Source organism: Diachasma alloeum, unplaced genomic scaffold (genome assembly GCF_001412515.2).
Source record: "Diachasma alloeum isolate Michigan unplaced genomic scaffold, Dall2.0 Dall_scaffold_00214, whole genome shotgun sequence".
In the NCBI taxonomy this organism is placed as follows: Eukaryota; Metazoa; Arthropoda; class Insecta; order Hymenoptera; family Braconidae; genus Diachasma; species Diachasma alloeum.
This window is the reverse complement of record NW_021680379.1, coordinates 125,286-152,917: the sequence shown is the minus strand read 5'-3', so window position 1 is coordinate 152,917 and position 27,632 is coordinate 125,286. Positions and strand designations below refer to the sequence as shown.

Genomic DNA, 27,632 nt, shown 5'->3' with positions numbered 1-27,632 from the left:
CAAATGATATGATGTCTTAACATACATGCGATAGAACCAAAGCCGGTTTCCCCGAAAATTCTCAGGCCACAACTCGCGGGTATCGCACACATCGGAAAGCTCATCACGTAGACTTTGAGCCCTCCCTTATCTGCGCGTCATCGTGAGCCGTCTCGTACCCCTCTCTCCACCCACTCCCCCCTTACCCCCTGTCACTGGTTCTTTCCCTCTGGTTTTTTCTTGTGTGGCGCAGTTGTACTTATATATGTAGAGAGAGTCATGATTTACGTTGTTCCTCAGTGAGACAGCACCTGAAAAAAAACGTTTTGAAGACATTTAAGGGGTATATGACCAACGACTTCCGTTCGGAGTTGTTGATGAGATCAGGACATGGACTTTGACCACTGGGGGGTCTTCATAAACCTTGAAAACATGATATAAAGTCAAGGAAGAAACCAAGTACTCAAAAAGAACGGAAAAAACTCAAGTTATATCCGAAAAAAAGTTTATTTGTATCTTCCAAGGAATGGACATAATTTATATCGAATATCGATACATCAAAGTCAAAAATCCATAGTTCTAAAAGCCACTCCACTGGAAATGAGGATCTGATTACTCAACTTCAGAAGAAAAATCCCTGAAATTCAGCAGTAAAAACCTACTATTTCAAGTGAGAAAGTTTTTAAGAGAACCTTTGTGCGCTTAAACTAAGAGCATTCGAGAGAGCGGGAGATAAATTTCTGACATAATTAAACATTAATTCATCATCAAGTAAGCCAAGGTGTCAAGTGATACACTGTTAGCAACAAAGTAGCTACACATATGAGTAGATTGATTTGACAGCTTGCAAAAACATCAGTTGAAGGACGAGAATATTCTTCATTTCTTGTTTCTTCTTTATTATTTAAAAATAAAGATTTTCTTAAAATAAATAAGATGTGCCTTAATTCAAGTACAATTATGCTAAATTTGAGTGAAAAATGCTGAGAATTAGACATTTTTTCACCGTTTTTAGGGTATTTTTTGTTTCTAAGTGAAATATTCACTTATTTTCAGGATTATTTGTTCACAAGACTAGATTTCACTCTGCAATATTCCGAAATTCAGAGATTTTTCCTGGAAACTAAAAACTTTCTTCCTCTGTGTTTTTAATGTGTAAAAAAATGACATTCGCAACACTGTTGGAATAAAAAATGAAATTTCATGGACAGTTGACTACTAATTTTCAGGACAGTGACACTGAATGCGATTTAGGGGAAAACAATCATGAAATTTCAATGAAATTTCAATGAAATGAAATTAAAATTGCAGAATTTTAAGCAGCATAAAGACGAGGATTCCTTAATTTTTTGTATTTCCAATCTAATAAGAATATTCAGTGCCAAATTACATTGAATTTACAGTGAAATCTTAAATTTCATGATTTTTTTATCGCTAAATCGCATTCAGTGTCATTGTCCTGAAAATTCCAGAATATATTTATCGGAATTTTCTAGTTTACTATTTATTTTCAGAGTTTTTCCAATAAACTTGAAACTCTATTGACTCTTTCCCCTTAAATCGAATTCAAGGTCTTTTTCCGGAAAATTCAACCGAATTTTTTTAACAGTGCATAGCATACTGTAGACCTCACAATCTTCCTGAAAGTTTTCCGACATACCCAAGTGAAAATTCAAATCATCCTGGAATGAGGGATTGATGAGTAAAAACTGATTCTGATCAGTTTCGGATCGGATTTGTAACGCTTGTTTGGATCCATACCTGATTCGAATGGCAAGATCCCGTTTATTAGTTCAGTATTGAATCCGAACTCCCTGACCAGCGCACGATCAAATCCGTCTGGTCAGTACATGATCCAAGCACGATCCGAATATCAGTATGCAATCTGTCTTATTAGTGTGGGATCAATTTTTCAGAATCGGTCCTTATTATTCATAAATTAGTTAACATGCAATGCAAACAAGATTCGGAACTGTCTTAGAGTCGAATTTTTATTCAGTCATGTGTGTCTCCGATGAAAGAATTAGTTTTTGATTTTCAACTATCAACAATTAACAAAGTGTGAATAATGAATTTAAATAGTAAGTAACAGCAATAACCGACGTTAAATGACCCTCGATAAAACTCTTGATAGAAATTGGAAAATTAAATGTGAGAAATACACGGAGAGAAAGGTTCAGTAAAAATTACGGAAGTTACAATTCCCTCACCGATTACGGAATCGACGCAGAAAATTTAGGTGACGGTATCGTAATTTTTCACAGGAGATTCAAATAAAAATTTCGCAACGCTCTGAAAAAATTCCGTGACAGTTCCGTAAAATTTCCTACAACCACATTTCGCTCCGGAATTACGGAAAAGATACGTAATTTTTATTAAATATTTCTCTCCGTGTAGATTTTTGAGAAGTTTCGTGAGTTCTGGATTGGACCTTGGGGTTCTGCGTACACTGATAGAACGGATTAGTTATTGTTAACGAATGAATTTTGGTTGGAGGTTAGGGTCTATTCGCTCCCACCAAATGTTCATTCGTTAATAGTTAACGAATGTATATTTGAGGAGCCTTGTTTGACTTGACTTTCGCCATTCAAGTGAACCATTCGTTAACTATTAACGAATATTCATTTGGTCATATTCAACTTTACCATTCGTTAATAGTTAACGAATCTCGTTTGGAATAAACGAATCATTCTATCAGTGTAGTTGTATTAGAGTTAAAACTAACTTGAAAAAAATAATAAGCATAAAAAGATATTAATCTATAAAATCTATAAAACGATTCGTTAGCTATTAACGAATCGCGGTAACAGTTAAGAAGCCTCGTTTGGTGCAACTGAATGGTTCCACCATTTCTATCAGTGCACTAATTTGAAGAGTCAGGTGTATCGGATCCGAACTGGACCAGGAATGTTAATTCTAATTTTACCAGCTTTGACTGATCATACATGTATGCTTTTATATATGGATGTCAGTTACCCATTCTTGTTGACTCTAACACAGCGATTCTATATAAATTGTTTATCAAAGCCAGAAATAAGTTTCTTTTGTTGAACTAACGCGTGCCAGGTTACATTTTTACTCCTCAATTCAACCGATACTCCCAATAGCTTCGAAAGAGGAGAAAAAAGCTCACCGAGGGGAAAAATTATGTCGAAACCGGAGCCGTAACATTAGGAGCATTGTATTGTAGCGAGAAGACTATGAGTCCCTTGGGAGGGGTGTTAGGTGCGGGTAGAAGCCCGAGGAAAGCCCTCCACCACAAAGTCCAGCGCACGCTTGGCCAGTGTACATTCGCAAACCATAAGCACATACACACTCGCTTGCCTCAGGGGTATAAAAACATGTGCCCTCAGGTGGTGTGCGTGTGTGGCCCTCTCTGGACCGTCTAGTGAATCGTTTAATTGAATTAGAACCACGTCGCAGCCCGCATTGTAATTTTCAGTGAATTTCAGTTCGCACTGGTTTGCAGATTTCTCCTTTCTTTTATTTCTCACTTTCGAATCATCAATATGAATTGTTATTACTCCTTAAGAGGAGTTTGAAATTGAAATGTTGACTAAATGTAAGAAAATTTCACTTCAATATGTAAATGGACTGACTGACTGCATTTCTTTCTAGGATTGTTTTTTTACGCAAAATAATTCCTATGTAGTTTAGGTAAATTTTTACCGTAACACGAAGAAAAAAATAGTTTTTAAGAATTTATGGCATTCTACAACAGCACAGTTTTTTGCTTTTTGAAGCGTAACACTACTAGAAATTTCACTCGGCAAACCTTTCGGCCTTGATTCCCCTAGTGGAAAAACATAAGGCAGAGGCGTAACATGCCTGATCAGAATTTCTGATCGGACTTGATCAGTTTCTGATCGAGACCTGAACAGAATTTCCACTCGGGTATGAGTCAATTTGAGAGTGAAATTCGTAAGTGTCCTGGTAGCTCAGATGGTAAGAGCACCCGACGCGACATTGGGAGGTCCCGGGTTCGATTCCCGGCTAGAAAGTTACTAATTTTTTCTCTCAAAAAAATTAAATTTTATTAATGCCTAATGATGGAAGGCGGAGAAACCCTAGTGGAAAAACATAAGGTAGAGGCGTAACATGCCTGATCAGAATTTCGGATCGGACTTGATCACTCGGGTCGGTATGCCGATCGTAACGTTCGGTGCTGATGTGGTCAACCGAGTCCAGCCCGGATAAAAAAACGTTACGCGTTTTCATGATCCGGGCCGGATCAGGATTGCCGCATACCAGCCGAATTATGGAAGCCAATTGAAATTATAATTGATCTAATTTGTAATTTTCGATTAGTTATTGGTAATTCAATGTTCACTTTCGAAATAATTCCCAAAACTTTCAACTGACACCGGTCCAAATCTATATGCGCAAATATATACGTGGTTGATAACTAGACTATCCATTATAATTTCGAATAATGTAAAGGAAAAAACCACTAGTTGCTAATTGATTTAATCATTCATTATTGATTAGTCTTGACCCTTGAACGCATTTATCACTGAAAAACCCAAACGCATTTATCACTGAAATTTAGGTTTAAAAAATTTTTTTTAAACCTAAAATATTCCGCACACGACTGGTTTCGAACCCGCGACCTACAGATTACTAAGCCTACGCCTTAGCCGACTAGCCTACCGCGCAATTCCTATATTGCACAATTTGTACTGTCTATATAAATTACAGGCTTCATATGCATCATTCAATCATTTTTTTCTAACATTTGTCCTCCCCCTTCCTCCACCTATGGCACAGGTTCGGCAAATATTCGGCAATCGGCAAGGGTCTTATCAGAGTAACCACAAGCCGTGGGATCAATTTAGAATAGACAGCTCCACCTTTCTCCAGTTTCAAACTGAAAGATTGAGACAAAAAATCGTGGGGATTGAACGGGAAGAACATAGGGAATAATAATGGGAACGAATTTGTAATGAAGTTTGACGAGGAGAAAACAGAGCGATCATCATGGCCAAAGGAGGAATTTATTCGATTTCAGTGGCCGGTTGATCCTTAGATAAATCGAAGGATAGGTCTATGATGAGAAAAATACTTCCTCAATTCTTCTAAGTTAGATCCGGTTGACCGAATCAGGTCATGATAAGAGCCCAAGCTAAGAACCGAATCCGTGCCGAACATCATAGAGAAATACGGCACATATGAAGGGCCCGAATCCCTGCCACATATGGCATGCCGTACTCGGCATACCGAGCCTTCATCTGCCCTAGTGGAAAAATCTAAGGCAGAGGCGTAACACGCCTGATCAGAATTTCGGATCGGACTTGATCAGTTTCTGATCAAGACCTGAACAGAATTTCCACTCGGGTGGGCCGGATTTGGCTCTGGCAGGATTCGGCATGCCGTACGAAATTTCTAGTAGGGAAATTACGTTCAAAATCGCCGTAAATTACGATTACATAAACATAATTTACGATTTCGCAATCGTAAATTACGCATAAAATCCTCGTAAATTACGGGTACATAAATGTAATTTACGATGTCATATTCGTAAATTACGCTGAAAGTTGCCATAAATGACGATTTTTTTTTTGTTTTACATTTACGCACCCGTTATTATATACGACCGTAATAGGTTTGAATAAAACGACAGAAATGAGATAATTTTATATCTTGTATAATTAAAGTAGATATGAATAATTGAATCAACATTCCAATCCACCGAAAAAAGAGAGACAAACTAATTGCATTCCGTGAAAAAGAATCGTTGTTCGTGAGTTTGAATTAATTATTAATTGATCAAACATTAAAATGGTATGCATCTGTTGTTGTTGATTGATGTATTCAATAGTCCGTACGTAGGTGCCAAAATGCTCCTGGAATAGAAAAATTATTTAAATTCCAGATCAATTAGTTTTATTTCAAGGATATTGACGGTGTTTGTTCGTGCATAGCAAAAGGAGAATCATTTGCACCCAACCTTATTTTTCAAAATAACGGCTAGACAAAACTTCTTACAAAACCTTTTTTTATAGCTATTAATGTTAGTTAATGTGAAAAATCCTTGAAAATTGGGGATTGGGATCCCCCCTAATTAGGTGTAAATTCCTAAGAATTACGGATGAATTCCTGGAAAATTTCGGATATAACCCTAACAACCAAAACTTCGTTCTCTACGCAGCTTAATTCGTTTTCAATTTTCTAAACTTACGAAAAATTTTTAGGAGAAAAATAACCGTTCTATTTAGTACAAATTGTAGATCTTCATTCCTGAATGAAAAGTTAATTTTCAATCTTTGATTTGTGGATTCTGCAAGTAAGAATCACTAGTTTTTCCTCTCTATATATTTATTCCACTCCTTCCATCGAAATGTCCTTAATAAACTCTTCATTCAAAGTTCCACAAGTGCAATGCGAACGAACCGTGAACCCAAGGTTCTTCGGTATGTGCGATAACCTCGTCATAGTCCTACTGAATTATTGATGACCAGCACTTTGGTCCGAGCCCTTCCCTCTTTTCTCTTTTTTTTCTGACACCATCACCCCACTCAACTCAACCCCATTGCCCTTCACACCGCTTCCCATGTATTTTCATTGCACACATATACAGTAAGAGGAACAGCATCAAGGGGGCACCTGGCTAGGGACCTGCTGGCTGTTGCCTTTTTCACGGACCCCCATGGGAGTGAAAGAGCCCCCAGTTTATGCTCCTCGGCCTCTCGCCCAATTTCAACCAATTTCACCCGAAAGTTCGGCTTAATTTCATTTTCACGCGTCTGCGGATCGCTTGGGTATATATTGAAGAGATCTTTCCTCTAGCTGACGAGGGATCATTGGTTCAATTCTTCTGTGCGTGCGGACGTTTCTTTTCATCTTTGCCAATCAGCATTGGCAACATCCTATTTCCTCGCATAACTAGACGCGTATCATATACAATTTGATGTCGCAATTTGAATGATCTTACATCAGTATTTCTGAAGGTTTACTAAAGGCTCAATGTATAATCTCAAAAGTTTTCAACGAAAGATGTTATTCCGACCGGTATATTCATATTCTGTATCATCCCCGGGACTCAAAAGTTTTCGAAAAACAAACGAACAGAAAGCGATTCGATCCTATTAAATCGATCAGTTTGTTCCACCCACCAATACTTTTTTATTAGCCTCAGATTCGACGTAACATCTAAAAAAACCAACCCCTGTTCTGCCCCATGGGAGACGTTTCAATCTGAACGCAAAGACGATTTCACCATTCAGTGAAATCTCTCGTCTTCTATCTCCCTTTACACATGCAGTGCACTTGTCGATATTCGAGTTGTTATCTCCATAATTTACCACGCATATATAAAAATTGTAAAATCAAGAACGCGTCACCATATTTTTTCTTTGTGATTTGCAAATAATCATCAAAGGATTTGAATTCTTCTCCCTCAGGGATCCTTCGTTCCAGTAAAACTTCATCGCAAGTCTGTCATTACCCCTTAGGGAGCTACGAGAATCAGACGCATTCAAACCGTCAAACGAAAAAGCTAAAGAAGGAGACAATGGAAATGAATTCAGTGAGTTTTTGATACTGCTGAGGCACATCGGTCGAAACTCTTTACGGAGAAAGACATTTTCGAAAACACCCCAAAATGTAAAACCCTTCGTGAGAAGAGACAACTCCCCTCTGAAGAAAGCGCAAGAGTCGTTTTACAGTCATTGAGCGTAACTACTAGCTAATAAAAAGCCGTCTTGCTTTTTAACCCTTTCTGAATTAAATGTACCATTTAATGGTGTCATCTCACGTAAAGCACCTTCTGATTGTCCATCGGGCATGTCCCAAGGTGCATCTGAATGGAAAATTGCCAAACTTCAAAGAATAATAAAGTCATCATTGAAAGGTCGAGTGAATTGTTAAGTAACGGTGTAATTGCATGAATTTACCCACGCTATTTAAACATTGAATTGAGCAAATTCCTCTCGTATAGTCGGAAATCGAAATACGCGGCAGCCTATCGGCCAAGGAAAATTTTTTACTCTCTATGTAACACCTCAGGCCGAGCACTACCGGGTATCTATACATGAAGTAACTACCCCCTCCACTACCTCCGAATCAATTCTATTCAATAAAATTAAAACGAGATCAGCTACACGGAAAATACCCTTAGTTACATCATATAAATCGCTCACAAACTTTTCATTGATGTGTCCACTTTTCTGATGAAGTTAATATTAAGAAAGTTAAGTACATAGCAGCGAATCCTTATCTTCATTTTCGCATTTCACATTATCTCCGAGCCCTAAGTGTGAGTTTTGGGTTTCGAAATTGGTAGCAGTGCGAAACAGCCTCGCGCGTGAAGGAGGGAGAGAGCCAGAGTATGTTATTCTTTCTCTCTTCTCCTTGCACTCCACTGATTTTGTTATCCAAATCATTCACTTTTGTAAACGCAAAATAAACATGGAAAATTAGGTGATCTGCAAGGGTATTTTGCTCTTTGCGAGAAAAATTGACTCTGTTTTCAGGTAATGAATATTATTAATTAAATTCATGAATGACATGTGGGCAAGTGTATTTTCGGGGCTCGTAGATAAACACAAAATTAATTATTTCCTCGCTTTGCAAAAATAAATAAAATCGTCCTAAAAAACAAAAATAATTATCTTTGTAAAAAACCCTGTGCCAAGGTAAATTTCTCTTCGGGTTTTCCTGGAAATGAGGAAGACAATTTTCTAAAAAAATACAACTTCCATAAAAAACTTGAAAAAAATACAGAAACCAATGAAAATAAGCCGAGTCAGTGTTCATTAGAAAATGAGCAGATTGAACCAACGTCCTTGGCGCGGAGTTTTGGCAATCACTGCCTAATTTCAGTCTAATCTTTCATGTTCTGACTCACGCCAAGGGCATTGGTTCTATCCCCGATGAATCAAACCCAGAGTTAACTCTGGATTGACTCTGGGTTCATGGAAATTTCCCAGAGTTTCTCTCTTTCTTCGCTGGACTTTTTCCATAAGCCCAGAATTGACCCACACTGATAGAATGGATTAGTTATTGTTAATGAATGGATTTTGGTTGGAGGTTAGGGTCTATTCGGTTCCACCAAATGTTCATTCGTTAATAGTTAACGAATGTACATTTGAGGAGCCTTGTTTGACTTGACTTTCGCCATTCAAGTGAACCATTCGTTAACTATTAACGAATATTCATTTGGTCATATTCAACTCTACCATTCGTTAATAGTTAACGAATTTCGTATGGAATAAATGAATCATTCTATCAGTGCAGAGTTAACTATCAGGAATCAAGGAGTTATCTATCAGGGATCTTTAATAATTTTTTATTGAGCCCTGACTTACCTTATTTTCATTGGTTTCTGTATTTTTTCAAGTTTTTTATGGAAGTTGTATTTTCTAGAAAATTGTTTACTTCATTTAAAATAATTAAGTTTTTTAGGAATTTGATAAGTTACCATGAACTGCCCAAGCTCTAGCTTCACCAACCCGAAAATGCGGAAACAGTTAATAAACTGACGCTGATCAATTAAGGGGACCCGCACCGGGAGCCAAATGCGGGCAGTATCCTCGGATTGGTTGAATTCACATGCACGTGGACATGTAGATGTTATCCCTGCGTAGAAACAAGCGTTTTCGAAGGGGGTTGCAACCGGTACAGGAGGGCGGAGTCCTGGACTTGCTTGCATTTACCTACGGGTAAACAGTGGGCTTGATAGCACCGACTGAATAATGTATGCCATTAAAGCGTTTGTGGCACAACTCCTGGGCTCTAAATAGCCACGCCTACCTTGGCTCCTGTGGGGGCTTTTGCCATCCACTTTGTGGCTTCATTCTCTGTCTCTCTCATCGTCACAATTCCCAAAATCTCATTTGCACAATACGCCAATCATACTGCTGCACCCCGTGTCATAGTCTAAACTAATGATGAATAAAACTTGATGAATCTAATTCGCCCAATTGAATTAGGATTGGTGAATCCACCTAAATTTATGACAGAATGTTCCAGTAACATTAAGCATTAGTTGGTTTAATTCATGCTATTTCTTCTTTCAATACAGTTTGTTGGAAATGCGAAAGGAGAAGAGCAGAGATGCTGCAAGATCACGTCGTGGAAAGGAGAACTTTGAATTCTATGAACTCGCAAAGATGCTACCACTACCCGCCGCAATCACGTCACAGTTGGATAAGGCATCGATCATAAGGCTGACTATTTCATATCTCAAATTGAGAGATTTCTCGGGGCATGGAGATCCACCATGGAACCGGGACACACCACCACCTAATAAAATTATTAAAGGTGAGGCTGAAGAGATTTTACACACCATTTACTATTAGTTTTTTTTAACATTCATTTATCCCATCCCCCTCCCTTTAGGGACACCGCCCTATTCGCGATCGCAACGTAGATGTGAGAGCCACCAAGTGGGCTCTAAACTAACTACTCTTGGGGGCCAACCAATGAAATGACTGGGAGTAAACCAATGATAGGCGCTAATCAATGAGATCACTGGGTTCTCCTTGATCTCATTGGTTGGCCTCCATGAGTAGTTAGTTTAGAGACTACTTGACAGGGGTTGGCACAGGTTCTTTTTTCAAGTCACAAGTCTTAGCTTGATAGTGTGTTGCGTTCCCCCAGGCCTACCCTAGTAGAAATTCTGACTGACGCTGCGAGATTGCGAGTTGCGGTGAGATTTTTGCTACGGCATTAGGCTTGCTCGCATGTATGGAAGCAAGCGCGCCGCGGGGTTACTCCACACATTACACTGCAACTGAAGTATCTATGTTAGTAAGGTTAAGTGTTTTTATTGACAAGTTTTGTGGCATACATAGTTTTGTGTTGGACAAGATCCTGGGAAACATCTTATTAATATAGGAATTAATTTTATAGGAATTAATATAGGAAAATTAATTCCTATATTAATAATAGAGTTTATGAAAAAGATGTTTCCCGGGATCTTGTACAACACAATGAAAAATTGGATAAAAATATAACATGTGAATTTTCTCAATTGTTATCGACACTTGTTTTTGGATAATTCCATTTGCTCCCTCATCATTTAATCCCTAATTGTTCTTATCGACTAGGAGAGAAAGGATTTTATTTCAGTGATAATGTGATATAATAACTAGAGCAAGAAAAAATTTATATGAATGAATTACTTTTACTTTTATCTTGGTAATAAGTAGGCTCAGTTTCTTTTTTGAACCACTCATTACCAGTATAATTGAATAATTCATTAATTAGTGGATTGTGAATGGAGTTAGGAGAAAGAGTAAACTTTTTTTTTTCTTGAAAAATCAATTTCTATGACAATTATTTATTGTTAAGTTATTTGCATTATTGTAAAGTTATCATTATCACTGGAGGTTATGAGGACTGCGGTTCATGCAAACCGCGCATCAGTCTCGCATCACGCTACTGTGCGGAGTCTAGTGCGCTCCCTTCCCTACGTGGAGCACGAGCTGTGCGCCGCGCGTCCGTTGCGCCGCTGAAACGCAGCATCGGTGCGCTGGGTAATCTTGCACGGTAAATCCACGGCGAAAAATATGCAAGGTTCGATTTCTACTAGGGTAGAACCTTTCAATGTGCCCGTCTCTCCACCCTTGTGGCTGCAGCCGTCTCCTATAGTCTCGTTTAGCCACCGTATCCGCAGTCTAGGGAAAACTGCAGAAAACCCTGAACAACCGAGTACTTTGGCACTGTGGGTGTCACCGATGACCATCGAACTTATCGTGGACACCGGTCGAAATCTGCGAAAAAATCATTTACATTCGGCGGAGTTTGAACCTGCGACGGCCGGACGCCCCAGCTCAGTAGTCGGGAACGCTACTAACTGAACCACGGCGCCCTATGATTTACTATTAGTTTATGAAGGAATCAGGGGATATTGGAAGAATTGGGTGAAACTTTTCCTGGCAATCTTTGAAAAGCATAATATTTTGTGTATTTTACCTTGAAATCCAACGCGCTAAAAATTGAGTTCGAGAGGATGGAATTTTGGGAAGAATAATTCCATAAAGGATGGTAGCTATTAATCTTAAGACAGCATTACTGTTTTGGTATACATAATCGTCCATAAAAAATTTACTTTTTTGCCGTTTCAATATAACAGATGCCAAAATCCACCTGATGATTGGCATATATATTGCAGCCTAAAACAATCAATCGAATCAACGTTCATTTATAGGATCAATTAATGCAGATTTAATCTTTCACATTGTCGATTCTGAAAAATTTGGCCCATAAACATTTTTTCGGGTGACACTTTATTTAATTTCAAAGTGTATCCCCGGTCACAGTGTCTCTTTGTATTATAAAAATGCAAATCGACTTCTGGTGATGGAAATTTGGTATTCGAAATTAAGACTCCAGAATTAAGGGTTAGAAATGAAGGGTCATAAATTAACGCCCGCAAGAGAGATGAGGGTTATAATAAGGGTCAGAGTAAGGATTGAGGCGGTCAGAAACTAAGGGTCACAAGGGTTAAAATAGGGATCGTGAGGGTTATAATGAAGGTCATAATAAGGGTGACGAAGATCAGATTACGGGTCACAAGGGCCCAATTAAGGGTTACAAGGATCAGAATAAGAGTCATGGTCAAAATGAGTGTTAGAGTGAGGGTAATGGGAGTCAAAATAAGAGTCCAAATAAGGGTCATGGGCGTCATATGGGAGTCAGCGAGCGGAACGAGCAGGGGGCGTAGCCCCCCAGTTCGTCAGAACATTCGAACTTAATTATGGTATTGAATCAATTTAAAATCGGTGCATTAGATTATAGTTCTCCAATAAAAAAAAATTGTAGTTCTGATCTTGATGAATCTCGATGGAGGACTCTATCGGAGGATGGAGGATTTTATCAAACTGATAAAATTCTTTTGAAAATATGGAATAAGAAAGAGGCTTTGATAGCACATTCCCTACATTTTACGTGGCTTTGAAACCGCATTTTATTCGGATATTAAACCACTACTCAGAGGCATGAAATTGAATATAATGTGATATAAATTTCTCCAGTGACCATTACTTTTTAGTGATACTTTCTACTTTTGTAGCCTGATCAAACACTTCATTACAATCTGAAATTTTTATGATAACGTCTGCGGGGGAAGGAGAATAAAACCTTCAGTTTATGTCACAATAGGTGTTGTTAACAATTTTAAGCGGTACGTAAGGCTTGTAAGGCGTTCGTTGTGGAACGTCCTTTAAACTAAATTCTACATTGTCAATAGATAAGTAGGATTGAATTTTGTCCTCGACTGGAAACATCAATTTCCCAACGTTGAATAATCGAGTTATCCCGGGTGAGTATAGGAGCGTATATACGTCATTGGCTCAGAGTAAGGTTGAAGTAAGAGAAGAACGTGTACGTTTTATACGTCGATTTTCCTCAGTGCACGTACGGTTTGCTCTGAGCTCTAACGAAATTACAGAGACAGAGGGGGGATGGTACTGAGGAAATGTTGGACTGGGGTTTGAGTGGACCAGAGTGGCAGGTACAATGATGAAATGGAGGTGAAGGGAAAAATGAGATTGTCTTTACGTCAATCAAAACATTGCCAGGATTCCATTATCATGATTTTTTTAACATTCTCCCTCCATTTCATGTTTCCTCCTGGTTTAGTTAGGTCTCTATAGCTGGAATCTGTCTTGCTGATGCCTGACTCCTGCAGGCATCATGCTTCATTGATTAGTGTGAAATCCATAGGACAATTCCATCTGCTGATGATTTTCCTCTGATGGATTCGTTCAAGAGGGTTAATCGCTAGAAAAAAAGCCACTCCCCAGTTACTATAATCGTTTCATGCATTGCAACTCCACCCCTAAAGTGAGGGTTTGTTGGAGACACGTGTCACCTATCGCCTGAAAGAATCGTCTGACTTCTGACATACTCGTAATTTGATCAACTCCAGGGGTGAGATATTCTCATAATTCCGGCATTTTTTTAACCAATATCGTTCGTCAAATTTTCTCCACTGAGATGAGCTAAAAATACATTCAAAGATGAGTACAGGTGAAAACAATGTTCAATCAAGCGATGACAAGTGTAAATTTTCCTCTGTTCAGAGAAAACTGACTTGGAACAGCGTGACTTGGCAACAGCAAAAATACGGATGAAAAAAGCTCTGTGTATCGAAATACGAAGGGTCGAACATTGGGCAGTATTTGAGACCGAATCTGAGGGGCCAAACTGAAAGAAGAAAAGCGTAAACACCATAGTCCACTCTATACGATTGTGAATCGCGATACTTTTATGACTCGACTGACCAAGAAAGATCTTACCAGATACATAGTAATGGAGAATTCTCTCGGGCCAATAATCGAACCAGATAACATCGAATTGCTTTTTCTTCTTCGCATTATTTCCACCTCAATAATTCAATTTTTAAATAAAACGAAAGTGCTCTATTAAATCAGACCATTTTCTCTGTGGTTATAAAAATCGAGAAAGTAAATTTATGGTAATTTTCTCTTTCCTCAGAGAATAAAATCAAAGGCAGAGTTAATATTTGCACAGGATTGCGCATGTGAAAAAGGCTTAGGGGTTTAAGTCTATTTTTTTTTTACTCATGTCGTTCTGAGGTGCACCAATATATGCCCACATGTAAATCTAATCATACTCCCCTGTACACAAGTCTCCGCATTACGAGACCGACGATGTAACTAAACAAACGGAATTGAGTTAAGGTCCTAACGCAACCCCTAAAAACCTCCACCCCCTTGAAGTTCTCTTTCACGGCCGCAGTTCCCTTTTCTTTCTCTTTTGCATTAGCTATTCTTGCCTCAGACTGATTTCCTTCCGCTTTTTCTTCAGTGAAAATAATCAAAAAGTAAAATTGAAGGTAACTGAGACAAAAAAGGGGGAAGATGAAAAGGAAGCAAGTGGAGGGGACTTTAAACCAGTGTTTAACGTAGTTGGCGGCTGGTGACAACTGGGGAGGGATGCGAAAACTCGGGTTGAGATCCTCCAGATATTCTTCAGTTGCCTACTGATTCAGTGCTGGGATCGGTATAGTTATAAATTATAATTAATATTATTTGATTGCTTGGATAATTCATAATTCGAAGGGATGATTTTTCGATTAATTAAGCAATGTATAATCTGGAACATAAGTTACCAATTATTTTACTAATCGACAATCGGTATCAATCCTGACCCATTTTTTGTTAAATGAATAGTCATCCATTAACGATTATTAAGTAATTAGACAATTAGTAATCAGAAGTAAAAATTAACTGATTAATGTATCAACTGTTAATCCTGTTTGATTTTTCCTCAGTTATTTAAAGAGGAACTAATCGAATCTGGAAATTTCCGATTAACCCCGATGGTAATTAATTAGAATTTCGAAAAAACCAATTATTTCGTCAATGAGTAATTTTTATGGAGAGATTTTCAATTATTCACCCAATAATCAACTGACATCCATAATTACCCATTGTTCCGATCAATTGCCAATCATACCAAGAGAACGTTCGACGCTTGAATCAATTCGTGATCTTAACAAAATAAACTTTCCTTAAGTAATTGACGTGACGAATTTTTTGATCATTTCATCAATGGATAATTATCGCTGGATATTACTCTGTTATTTATAGACTGAAGAATTGATCAGTTTTCTGTAATGATTGAGTATTGATCCGATAATCAGATAATTGCCGATCCGGATTAATGATTATTCGATCAACGAATTAATTTGTGGTTCTTATTCATAATTGAAATGATAATCAATCTCTTAGTAATTTTAATTACAGATTTTTTTATTAATTAATCTTACCCCAATGCTGATTGTCGATTGATAATTTAATGCATAATTTTTTGTTGGGATACCGATTGATGGAATAATCAGAAGAATGAGAATATCAATTGACAATTCAAGGTGATGATTGGAATCATTTCGAAAAATATTGAGGAATTAACGATTATTATTGCTGATCTTTGATTCAGTGATATATACTGCCCTTGAATCATTAGTTTTTCTGACGAATTATTTATTTTTTGGCAAGATGAGAATAGTGCTGATTCATCTGTGGGGATGAAGACAATTTGATTAAGGGGAATTAGAATGGAGAGCGCCTGCAATTTCCATGTGGAGAACCCCTGCCACCCCTAGAGCGCCAACCGCAAAATCTTCGTAATGAAATGGTGGGGATTAACTAAACACACCAGACTAATTAAGCAGCGCTTAAACGGATCAACGTCACCAATACCCCAATCAACGTCTCGTTAGCATTTCCCTATTTGCATTGGGTAAATATAGCGTCCCCCCTTCATCGCTCAAACGCACCGTCATTCCATAGAAAAAAAAACTGGGAAGAGAATTGGATCGAAGTTTTTAAGGGGGGACCGCCTGGAAACTTGAAAATATATGGTGGCTGAACGGATCAATCGAGTGACTTTCGATATCCTATTATAAAAAGGACAAACATCGAGACTATCGATATCTCGAAACTCTATCACGCTTATTCCTCATTGGTTCACAGTCGTCTGAGGCGGCTAATTTGAATTCAGAACTCATTCAATTTTGAAATGTTCAATCATGATTTTTATAATTACAGCGCGCTGTAGCGCGCGGTCGGTCTCGTCCTATCGTAAAAAGGAGAAAGGAAATCGATCTGGAAATATCTCGAAAATCTCGAATAAGCGTAAGCGTAAGGCTGAAACCGAAGCGCCACTACGTGAGGAGATGAGAAGGCGCGTGCGGCCGATCTCGTGTCTAAAAAAATAGGAGACGTGTGGAATTCAATCCATTTTACCCTATTTTTTAATGGTAAAACTTCACTTCTCCAATTTTTACCTTGGACTTTCCTTTTTTCTAAATATAAGTTAGACTCCAAGGAATGCAGTTGCACTGTTAAAAATTTTTCCGTACTGATCTTCACTTTTCCTCGTCCGGGGATTGGTATTGACCGTTCCCCAAACTCGTAAAACTAAAAATCACTACGGAAAAATATCGTTCCCGTCTAGTTCCATGGGATTTTTTTACTCGCGTAATTGGCCAGTCCTCGCCTTCGGCTCGGAAGCCAACTCCACGCAAGGAAAAAACCCCATGGCACTCGCCGTGAAATATACTATTCTACTGAAATTTCCGTAAGAGTGTTGGAAATTTCTAACAAGTAACGTTTCCATCGACGACGATGGATGTGTGGTTAGAGCGCGGGGGTGGCACGCGAACGACTCGGGTTCGATTCCCGGGGGGGGGGGGCAAAACGATTTTTTTAACTCTCTTATTCTCACAGATTCATTGTTCGAGCGGGAGTCTCGCAAGGTACGACTGTATCTGGTCAAGGTTTTTCCCTCAACTGAGGTTTTTCCTTGCCCCTCGGCGGATGCTGTACAGGGGTTTGGGGGGTGGGAAGGGAACAAGTAAAAACCCGAGAGGGTATACGAAAGAACAAAAATTGATTTAAAGTAACATTTCCATTGAAATTTCATGGAATTTTGTCATTGGAAATTCCATAAGTTTATGGAAAAATCCGTGGAAAGTGTAATTTTAGTTTACTTATTCCAGGAAAATTAATGAAAAATCTGTAAAATCAGTAAAAGAAATCTCTCCTTGAATTCCAGATTCCTCTGAATTTTCAGCGAATTTCTTAACAATTCCTAGAATGCTATGATAATTTGAAAGGAATTTCCTGAATATTCACGGGAATTTAGCAGTGAATATTCATTCTCATTTGAAAATTCATGTAAATTATCGAATTTCCGTGTTCCTAGCGCTAAAAAATTGGGACTTTACTTGAATTGAAAAAAAAATCTTGAAATTCTGTTGACTTTTTCTCCCTTAAAGCGAATTCCAGGTCTTCTCAGTCAAAAGGGCATCCATACCATTTTTTTTCAACTATCATTCAATGAATTCACAATATTTTTTTTTAATTATCGTGAGACAACCGATTTTTTGAAAAATTAAAAATGACATTAAATGAATTAAATTTTAATTAATGTCGATGGATAGGGCTCAACAATATCCACATTTGAAAAAAAGAAATGATTCAATTCCATCAATTCATTAGTGAACAATTGAAGAAAACCTTTGTCACACACATACCTTTCAAGATGCAGTGAAGTGAAGTTTTTGAAACTTTCAAGGTTTGAGAAGCCTTTCGAAGAGATCATTTGGATATTTCTTGAAATATTCTTCAGTTGTGCGGACAACTTCATCCGTGGTTACAGTACGTGAAGATGCTCATGCCTTCTATCGTCTAGTGTATCGTACTGATCAAATTTCTTAATTATCCTGAAAATACCCATAATTGGTCGAAAAATGCGTCAATTTTCAACAAAAGAAGAAAACAAAACTTTTTGGTTAGTTAGTTCATTCACTTTATTTACCTTTTAAGACTCAAATCAGACACTCCAGTGTGTGTGCCATACTTAGAATGAAATGCTCTTATAGCTGCCGTAGCTGAATCTTCTTTTCGGTAATATGATTTGATGAGGAATGATTTTTGTTCGATGGTTAAATTTTACATTTTAGTGCTGCAGTTCCCGAGTGACTGAAGCATGAATGAAGTTTGCGGAGAATCTCCACTTCAACTATATATTAGACTTTAGACTGCACTGCCACCTTGCGGTATTCTACGCAATTTACTTTGGTCACATGCTATGGACCACATGTTTGGACACCCTGTACATACCCCCATACGTTTGCTCTAAAAATTACATTTATGTCATTAGGCCCGATAAACCGCGATTCTAGCTCGCTTCGCTCAGTTAGATCGCGGTTTTCGGGCCCAACGACATAAAATAGCGTATATCACACGGCAATAAAAGCATTATCTGGCGAATATGATTATAATCCTCGCCTTCGGCTCGGATTATAAAGCCGAACCGAATGGGTATTATATCTGGCGAATGTGGCTTTATAATCCGAGCCGAAGGCGAAGATTATAATCACATTCGCCACATAATACTTTTATCGCCTTATGACATAAGATGATATTTCGGACTTTTTGGATCATAATGGATCAATATACCACAAAAAATCCGAAACTTACATTTGATACGATTCCAAAACTTCCATTCAGCAAAAATTCGGAAAATGAGGTTTTACCATGAAAGACGGAGCCAAATGGGTTGAATTCGATATTTCCCACTTTTTTGGATGTCCCATCACACATCCGCAGTCGTTCCATGAGTCCGTTTAGCCAACCAACGGTTGGTTGGCAAAACCAACTTTCAAGTTTCCGAGCGGTTTTCCTCCTTAAGGATAATCGGACGAGGAGGAAATGTAGGAGGTGAGGTTGAGGGGTTTCTATTGTTTTCCTGCAGAAAACCAATCGCTGAACAAAAAAATTTTTCCCATTCGGATTCAAAATTCAGGCAATATTAGGGAGTATCTCCGGTTAAAAATTATTTTTGGAGCTAATCAAATTTATTTGTATCTGTTCCACGCATTGAATAGTTTTCAGATTGTTTTTTTTTTTTTGATAAATGAAAAAATATTAATCCATGCGAAAAAGTGGCAACATCGTCGGTAGTGTTTTTTTTTCACCAGGAGCTGGTACCACTTGCTCGAGGGAGCTCCAATCACAACGCTTCATCGCTCACTGTCAAGAGACGTTTAAATTGACCGCGCTACCCCCACCCGATCGGTACTTGAGACGTTGCTGCTCGTTTGGGCTGCGTGCGCAGAAATTTCATTTTTCAGTACTTTTTTCGCTATTATTAATAAACAATGCTCCTAGGCGACAATCTTTTTCACTCAAAAAATCATTGATCACGTGTTCTAAATGTGTCTAAAGGTTCATGACTTTGGCTGCATTTTGTCCTTGGTTTTTGCAGCTTTCTTGGTGATTTCCATAAGATCACGGGTTAAATGACCACTTTTGCAAAAATTCATAATAAATTAACCATGTTCCCCAGCAGTCTGAAACTCTGCACACGCCTTTTCCATCATTTAAAGAATACGTAAAAAATAAAAGAGAAAAATGGCTGCTTTTTTTCTAACCCTCCAGGCTCGCCCGATTATCCTTAAAAAGGAAATAGTGTATTTCAGGGCGAGTGCCGTGGGGTTTTTTACTCGCGTGGAGTTGACGTCCGAGCCGAAGGCGAGGACTGGCCAACCACGAGACTGAAAAAACTCCATAGCACTAGCCGTGAACGATATTTTTCCGTAGTGATTTTCACTTTTACGAGTTTGGAGAAGGGCCAATACCAACCCCCAGACGAGGAAAAATGAAGGTCAGTACACGGAGAGAAATTTTTGATAAAAATGATCCTACTGTTCTATAAAAGTGTATCATGAGTCATCGTTTCCTCATTTTTATCCCAAAATTTACCAAAAGTTAATATATGATGATCTAATTTTATTCTACGGTAGTTAAATTTTACCCTTCCAGTCCAATAATTTTTATGTAGATAACGAAAATTCTACAACGGTTGGTAAATTTTACCCCACCGGTACAGTAATTTTTACTCTGCCGGCACGGTAATTTTTATTTCTATCAGAATAAAATTTCTCCAACGTAGAATAAAATTTGATCATCATATATTAATTTTTACTAAATGTCGGGATAGAAAGGAGGAAACGATGACTCATGATACACTTTTAGAGAACGGTAGGATAATTTTTATCAAAAATTTCTCTCCGCGTACGGACAAGATTCTTTCCAGTATTTTGAATTTTTATACATTCAGTTTTGTGAAAATATTTCTAGCACAAGAATTAGAATTGTAAAATCCAGCAAACAAATTCAAATTCTTCTTATTTTCACCCCCTTACCCGTTTACAACGGCCCTAAACTTATCATTTTCGTCACGCGGCTTGAGAATCACATGAAAAACCCCAAAAAATTGAGGGCGCAAAATGCCACAATGTGGGCGGGACATATGCCATCGCGAAATGGTGTGGTAGACGGCTATGTTGAAGGCCAGGTTGACGCCAAAAAGGAGGGATATATACTGGAGACGATGTAAATGGGCTCTCGAGAGAAGCAGGGTGTCCCGGGTGCCCATTTGATGGCCCATCAATGTAAACCAGTGCAAAGTCGAAGGGGTGAAAGTGTTCGTGCGGCGTGCCACTCTACAACCCCTCAATATTTTCTCATTTACATCTATATACAATCCCGCCCTTGCATTCGAGTACTCAAGGTACTTAACTCTAATGCACTCGAATTTGGTGAAAACAACTTTGCAACTCGAACGTCCAGGCTCCTGGCCGGTTTCTTCATATTCTTTTTTCTCTAAAAGTCCGTTTTGCGAATGAAGACTTTGGTTAACGGACCATTGACATAACACATGGAGTCCCCTGGTGAAACGGATGATTGAGTGAACGGGTCGTTTGTTGGATGGGCCTTTAGAACAAAACGTATATGAAGAGGGTATATACAATTTCATACTTCAATTAACAATTCAGTAGCGAAGTGGTAAAAGTTTAAGTCGACTTATCTCTCAGTTGAGTTTTTGTGGAATATTTCCGATTCTAAGGGTGATAGCGAAATTTTCGTAATAACATTTGTTGTAGCTCTCAATCGGCTCTACAAAGAACGTTATAATAAACATTTTGCTATCTCGCTAAGATTCTAAGATATTCATTGAAAACTGGTCAATAGTCAAAATTGAATTGTACCGATTTACCACTTCGCTACTGAATTGTAAGAAATTACAATGTTCATTTCTAGTTTATTGGGGTCTGTGAAGATTAAATGAAACATAAGTTGAATTTATCAGTAAATCACATGAAAATATGTGCACTTGTCAGCCTGGTAGTTGTGCTTTGTACTCTCCCTTTCCTACGATTCCCGTTTCATCCAATATTTCCTGTAAATCTTTCCGTAGCTGTCCCGACCCCTCCCACTGGGGTTATCACAATATTTTGATAAATACATGAAGGTGGTGTTCTATGTGCCCTCCTCAAGGCCATAACTCACGAGTTATTTATTTTGTTCTCTCTTTCTAGAAAATGGAAAAATACAAGTGTTGATCCCTTGACGTTTACAAAAGAACCATCATCAATTATCTCCAGTTATTGACAATTATTCACAACTCTGAAGATTTCAGAGTTGATATTCGTACATGAAAATAAAAGGGCGAGAAGTAAAACGGTAATGAAATATAACGGTCCAAGAGAATTTGTTCTATAGCAATCCTGAAGAATCATCTCGTAAACTGAAATTCCGCCCCAACACCTTCACCAAAACCAGTTGGAAAGACACAACAAATTCAGCTATTTTTCATTAAATTCCAGTCCCGAGAGTACTAAAATCAGTCCTGGCCTCCTGCGAAGTGATATCGTCCCGTATTCCTCTCATATGTTGCATTTTCTCGCACCAAAGCCCCCTCGTCAATTCTCACTCTCTCCCTCACACCCTCCCTTACTACTTGTATTGTCGGGGAAACTCGGTGCAGATGGAGCAATAGGGGGTCCTGCGACATCGTGACGTCACGCAGCCGGTGCGAGGTGCAGGATTTATTACTTTTACGGAAACGGAAAACTAAATTTTTCGATTAATATATATTATATATTATATATAAACGATTGGAAAAATATGTTGAGGAAGAATCGGAACAATTCAGCTTTTCTAATTAATACAACAGTACTTTTTTCATTTTTACTTTAGAATGTCAAATTTCTATTATGCAGAGAGAAAATAATAGTATTTTTCCGGGCTGCTGCGATGGGGTTTTTTACTCGTGTGGCGTTGGCGTCCAAGCCGAAGGCGAGGACTGGCCAACTACACGAGTAAAAAAACCCCATCGCAACAGCCCGGGCCAAGACTGTTTTGTAGTGATTTTCAAGTTCTCGAGTTTGGGAAGTATGCAATACCAATTTCCAGACGAGAAATCGTGGGACGCAGTACAGAAAAATAGTAAAGATTACCATGTCGGAATCCGCACTTAGTAAACGCTACCATAGTTTTGTAAGTATTACTATGGCCATAGTAAGCGTTACTATGTTACACAGTAGAGCTTCCTATGTTCCGTAAGTTGTCCTATAACACATAATGAAATTATTCTAAATAATTAAATACCATCCAGCAATAAAACAGGAGTAGATCAATGTTAAACACAGAAATGTTATTAATTCAGGAACGAGAATTTATTTGTTGTAAGAACCATCGGAAAGAGAAATTATGTTTTTAAATAAAATAATGGATTTATTCAGAGAGCTCATAATAAAGTCCATTAAAACCTAAATTAAAATTGCAGTTGCATTTTTATCCATATAAAATGAATAGTTTTATAAATGTAAAAAAATACTTTCCTCATATAAGTAAAGACTTTATTAGTTAGAAATGTGGAATCATTGTTTAGATGGCGAAGGAAAAGAATTTATTGATGTGTGATAATTCTCTGTTTGAATCAAATAAATTGTTTATTCATTTCTAATTGATTATCTACCTCTAATGAATGCACTATGGATTCCATATAATTGAAGCTTTTTTATTTAAATAAATATATAAATTTCAAACAAAAATGTTGTCGAATTTAATAGGAAAAATTTAAAATAAAGAGTTTAATTTGTTGAATTTTTTTAAAGAGTTTAAGCCTTAAACGTTTTGAGTTGATGAACGCATCAAGAGACAATGGCCAATTTCAACCGGTTATTTTACAGATACTTTCTATGTTCATAGGGCCATTTTCCATTCAGGTGGCAACCATTTCTATGGCCATGGTAGCCATTCCTATGCAACATAGTAACCGTTACCGTGGAACATAGTAAGCAGTACCATGTGGCATAGTAAGGATTACTATATAGGGACAGTTGAAAACCTTTTTACTATGTTACCATAGTAATCTCTCCTATACGGCTATGGTAATATTTACTATTTAATTCTCTCCGTCTAGCTAATGCTCGTGCGACAAGGCGATAAATAGCTCACGAAATATCTCAATGAAAGCTATTCAGCCCCTGCTGATTAATTCAAGAATGTGAAAAACTCGACATCGATGAATTATGAATGACGATAAAATTGTAGCACCCGTATACGAAGGACAATCGACACACGGTCAGTGTCGTCGCCCCATTTACCCCTCCGTCATTTGTATCCATTACCATGCATATTGAACGGACCCCCAATGATGAATAATCATTAATCCCCAACGATAATCGCGCAAGGCATTTAGCTATATAATATCTCTAAGATACCAGGAGACACATGACCCGCTGCATTTATAGAACGTAGGAAGGTGGTACTGGGCATTAGGGGTGCGGAAGAGAAAGCCCTAGTGCCCCACGGGGCTTTTTCCGGGCGTAAAATGATCCAACTACTAATAATATCTGTACGGAATGGAAGGGGGTGCAGACTTATATACGCCCTGTGGAAAAATAATACTCGGCACCAAAGCAGCAATATTTCCGTCGCTTATACGTATCTACGTTTAGGCCAGAGTGAAACGTTATATCGGTCCCTGTCCCACTGGGACACCTTTCTCACAACTCCACGGATCCAATACTCCTCTTTTCTTCCTTTTATTTCCCTTTTCTCTTTTTTTTTCGTTCTATTTTTCTTAGTACGAAGATTAATCGTCCTGGATCATAACTAGCGTTATGCGAGGCACGTACAGCACCGAGTCTGCTTTATTTATTTTGAGTATTTATGTGAAGAAAGATTGCGAGAAACGTCTCCAATCTTGCGTTGCAAAAAAATGTTTTGGTAATGGATAGAGATATTGAGCATTGCTTTTGGAGATAGTTTAAAAAAATTTATATAGGGAAGCCCTACAGAGGGCTTCTCATTAGCTTGTATTGAATACAACCTTGTTGTACCCAGCGGGGGTACACGGAGAGAAATTTTTCTAGAAAAATTCTAGTATGAGTACTGGAAAAAATTACAATCCACCGGCTCTGAAAAATTCTAGTGCTGTTAAGGTAAAATTTCTGGATACTTCTGCTAAAATTTCTGGGGATTTTTGTGAAATTTTCAGAGAAATACGGGGAAAAATTCACATTTTCCCCGATAAAATTTCTAGTGCTGGCACTGGAATTTTTTCCTGGCCGTCACTTTGCTCCTCTTTTCCTGTGCTAGCACTAGAAGTTTTCTAAAAAAATTCTCTCCGTGTACTTATAATTATAGTAGGTTCTAGGCTTGAAGGGATGAATCTCACCAATGGTTTATCGGCATTTGAACATGAGAATTTATTACTTGATTATAATTATTGTGCACTGAGAGAAAAATATGATTCTTCTGACTATATTCCATGACCATCGAATTATAGTCAAAAAGTCCTCAATAATTTTTCATGGCTTACGGTAACTATGGCCGGAGGAGTAATTACTACAATGGAATGTAGTCATTGCAACTATTTTATAGTTCTACTCACGATAGATTTGTCGTGGTTACTTTTGAACTTTGGTTAGTTAAACTGCATTTTGATTTGCAAAAATTACGCTTGTGAAGTTACTATAATGTTATGTGCCGCATACAAAAAAAAATCGTATCGTTCCCCAAACTGCCTCAACTATTTTCTTATTGTAAATCGAACTTCAGATTTTTCTCTCAGTGTGTCATCTAACTGATTACCAAGAGTTGACGACTTTTGTACGCGTCGGAGGTAGGCGGAAAAAATGACCGAAAATGACCGGTCATTTTGTCGATTCCCACACCCAACGCGTGTTACTACCTATCGGCTATTTTTTCCTTCGGCTATTTTTTCGTACATTCGCGTCGGAGTGCAATTCAGGTCTGATCTGTGCAGGCTCAACCGTCTCTTAAATAATAGATTGATTGTTTATATTTCATCACTTGGTCGGTATAATCCAGTTACGCTGCACTGACAGAAAGGATTAGGTGTCGTTAAGGAATGGATTTGGTTGGAGACGACGGTTTATTCGGTCTCACCAAATGTTCATTCGTTAATAGTTAACAAATGCACATTGGAGAAGCCTTGTTCGACTCGATTTTCACTTTTCAAGTGAACCATTCATTAATAGTTAACTAATCTCGTTTGGAATAAATGAATCAGTCTATCAGTGTGGCAAGTGCCACCCTAACAATGCTGTATGCCCATATATTCAACAATAACGCAATTGACCAAATCTAGGTATAACAATTTCGTCGTCCTAAATATTTTTAATTTATTTTAAGTATTTTCCAACACTTGAAATTCCATCATCTGGCAAGTTAAAAATAATGTAAGGTAAACTATCACATGAATAATATAAGCAATTTCTTACATTGAATCCAAAACATGGAATTTGTATAAGAAATAATAATGCGCACAGAACAACTGATATAATGATTCCATTGTTCAGCTTGACCAAGATTGAACATTTGGGTGATGAAAATGGGATAAGGTATCACAAAAGGTTCGTCAAGCCAGCTCACGCGTAATTCAGGGATTATATCAGGGATAGACTGCAAAAATATTGGAATAAACTTGTTGACCGAGAAGGGTCAGTCTGCGGGATTGGGTGATGAGTTTCTTGCCTTACCGCGTGGATTTTACCAGATTAAGCGGTCAACGAAGGAACCTCATTCCCTTCTGATATTTGTGTGAGTTTTATCGAGTCTCCCCGAGTCTCTCATTAAGGGGGTAAAACCAGATGGAAAAAGGGAATGGGGGCGAGTATTATATTATTACAGTGGTAAGAAGTAAGGACCTTCTTGTTTGTCAAGACGAGAGGGCATTTAGCCCACGGGGGGTCTTCAACTGAAAGGGTTGGATTGTGATTCATATCCACCAGGGGAAGGAATTCATTATTCAGAGGGTTGTGCCAATCGGGATGCGATCGAGGAGCTTCTGATTGAGGGGAAATAAAAATATCCGTTTCTTCAACAACTTCATCAAGACTAACTTTTGAAATGATCCTTCCTATTTTATTTATTTTTTGTTTTCAGGAACTAAAAGAACTAGACTGTCATCAACGCCATTTGCAGAAGACATGTTCGAACAGCATCAGGGGACTCACATTCTTCAGGTAAAGTATCCCATAAAAAGGAAAAAAAAACTGAAAATGAAAATGATGATTCTAAAATTTCAAACTGCCCTATTAATGCTTCATATGTGCTGCTCACTGAAATGAAAAAGAAAAAAGACCCTATATACCGTAAACTCCTTGGACTCTGCCAGCTCGTAAAACTCGAGACCATTTTCGTAACACCAGTAAAAGCAAGTCTGGAGACCTCACCCTTACCCTCCGGTTTTCTGTTACAGTCGTTGGATGGTTTCGCAATGGCAGTAGCTGCTGATGGACGATTCCTGTACATTTCTGAAACGGTCTCCATTTACCTTGGTCTGTCCCAGGTGAGTTACTATTTCTACTTAATGATAAAAACCCTTCCGTTATAATAACCAAAAAATGACGGACTGAACTCAGACTGTAATTTAAAATTGTGATAAAAGTGCTAGAGGACACCAATGGTTAGTATTTCATATTTTTCATTTTTGACACGAAGACATGAGGAAGCTTCATACAGGCGAGGTCAAGGGAGTTGTACTGAGAGGGAGTTTAGGTGGGAAGGTTGGCGGCCATACTGGCTGGCACCAGGCACGAATGTACCCAACGGGGGCTGGGGGCGGTTGGAGAGTGAGGTGAGGTGAGGAGGAAGAGAATGAGAGGCGGGGGTGGGTAGAAATGCCGCTCACGTAGCCTCTGCACGGCGGCGTGTTCGCCATTCCTAATGCCTCTTGGACGAAGGTGGGACTGGGGAAAGCCGACGGGTTGGAGAGGAAAAGGAGAGGTATATGCGAAAAGGGGGTTCTTTGCCATCAGTGTGAGGCGGATGGATGGATAGAAAGGTCTGCTC

At 38.3% G+C, this 27,632-nt stretch overlaps 1 protein-coding gene across 1 annotated transcript in view; it reads left to right on the top strand.

The window, feature by feature from the left end:
• The first annotated feature begins 9,939 nt into the window (after nt 1-9,939).
• LOC107037140 (protein trachealess) overlaps nt 9,940-27,632 on the top strand; it is a 32,814-nt gene continuing 15,121 nt past the window's right edge. The window contains exons 1-4 of the mRNA XM_029126053.1: nt 9,940-9,947; nt 10,001-10,239; nt 26,724-26,803; nt 27,040-27,129. Coding sequence (XP_028981886.1) covers nt 9,940-9,947; nt 10,001-10,239; nt 26,724-26,803; nt 27,040-27,129 — 417 coding nt within the window. The remainder of the gene's footprint in view (nt 9,948-10,000; nt 10,240-26,723; nt 26,804-27,039; nt 27,130-27,632) is intronic.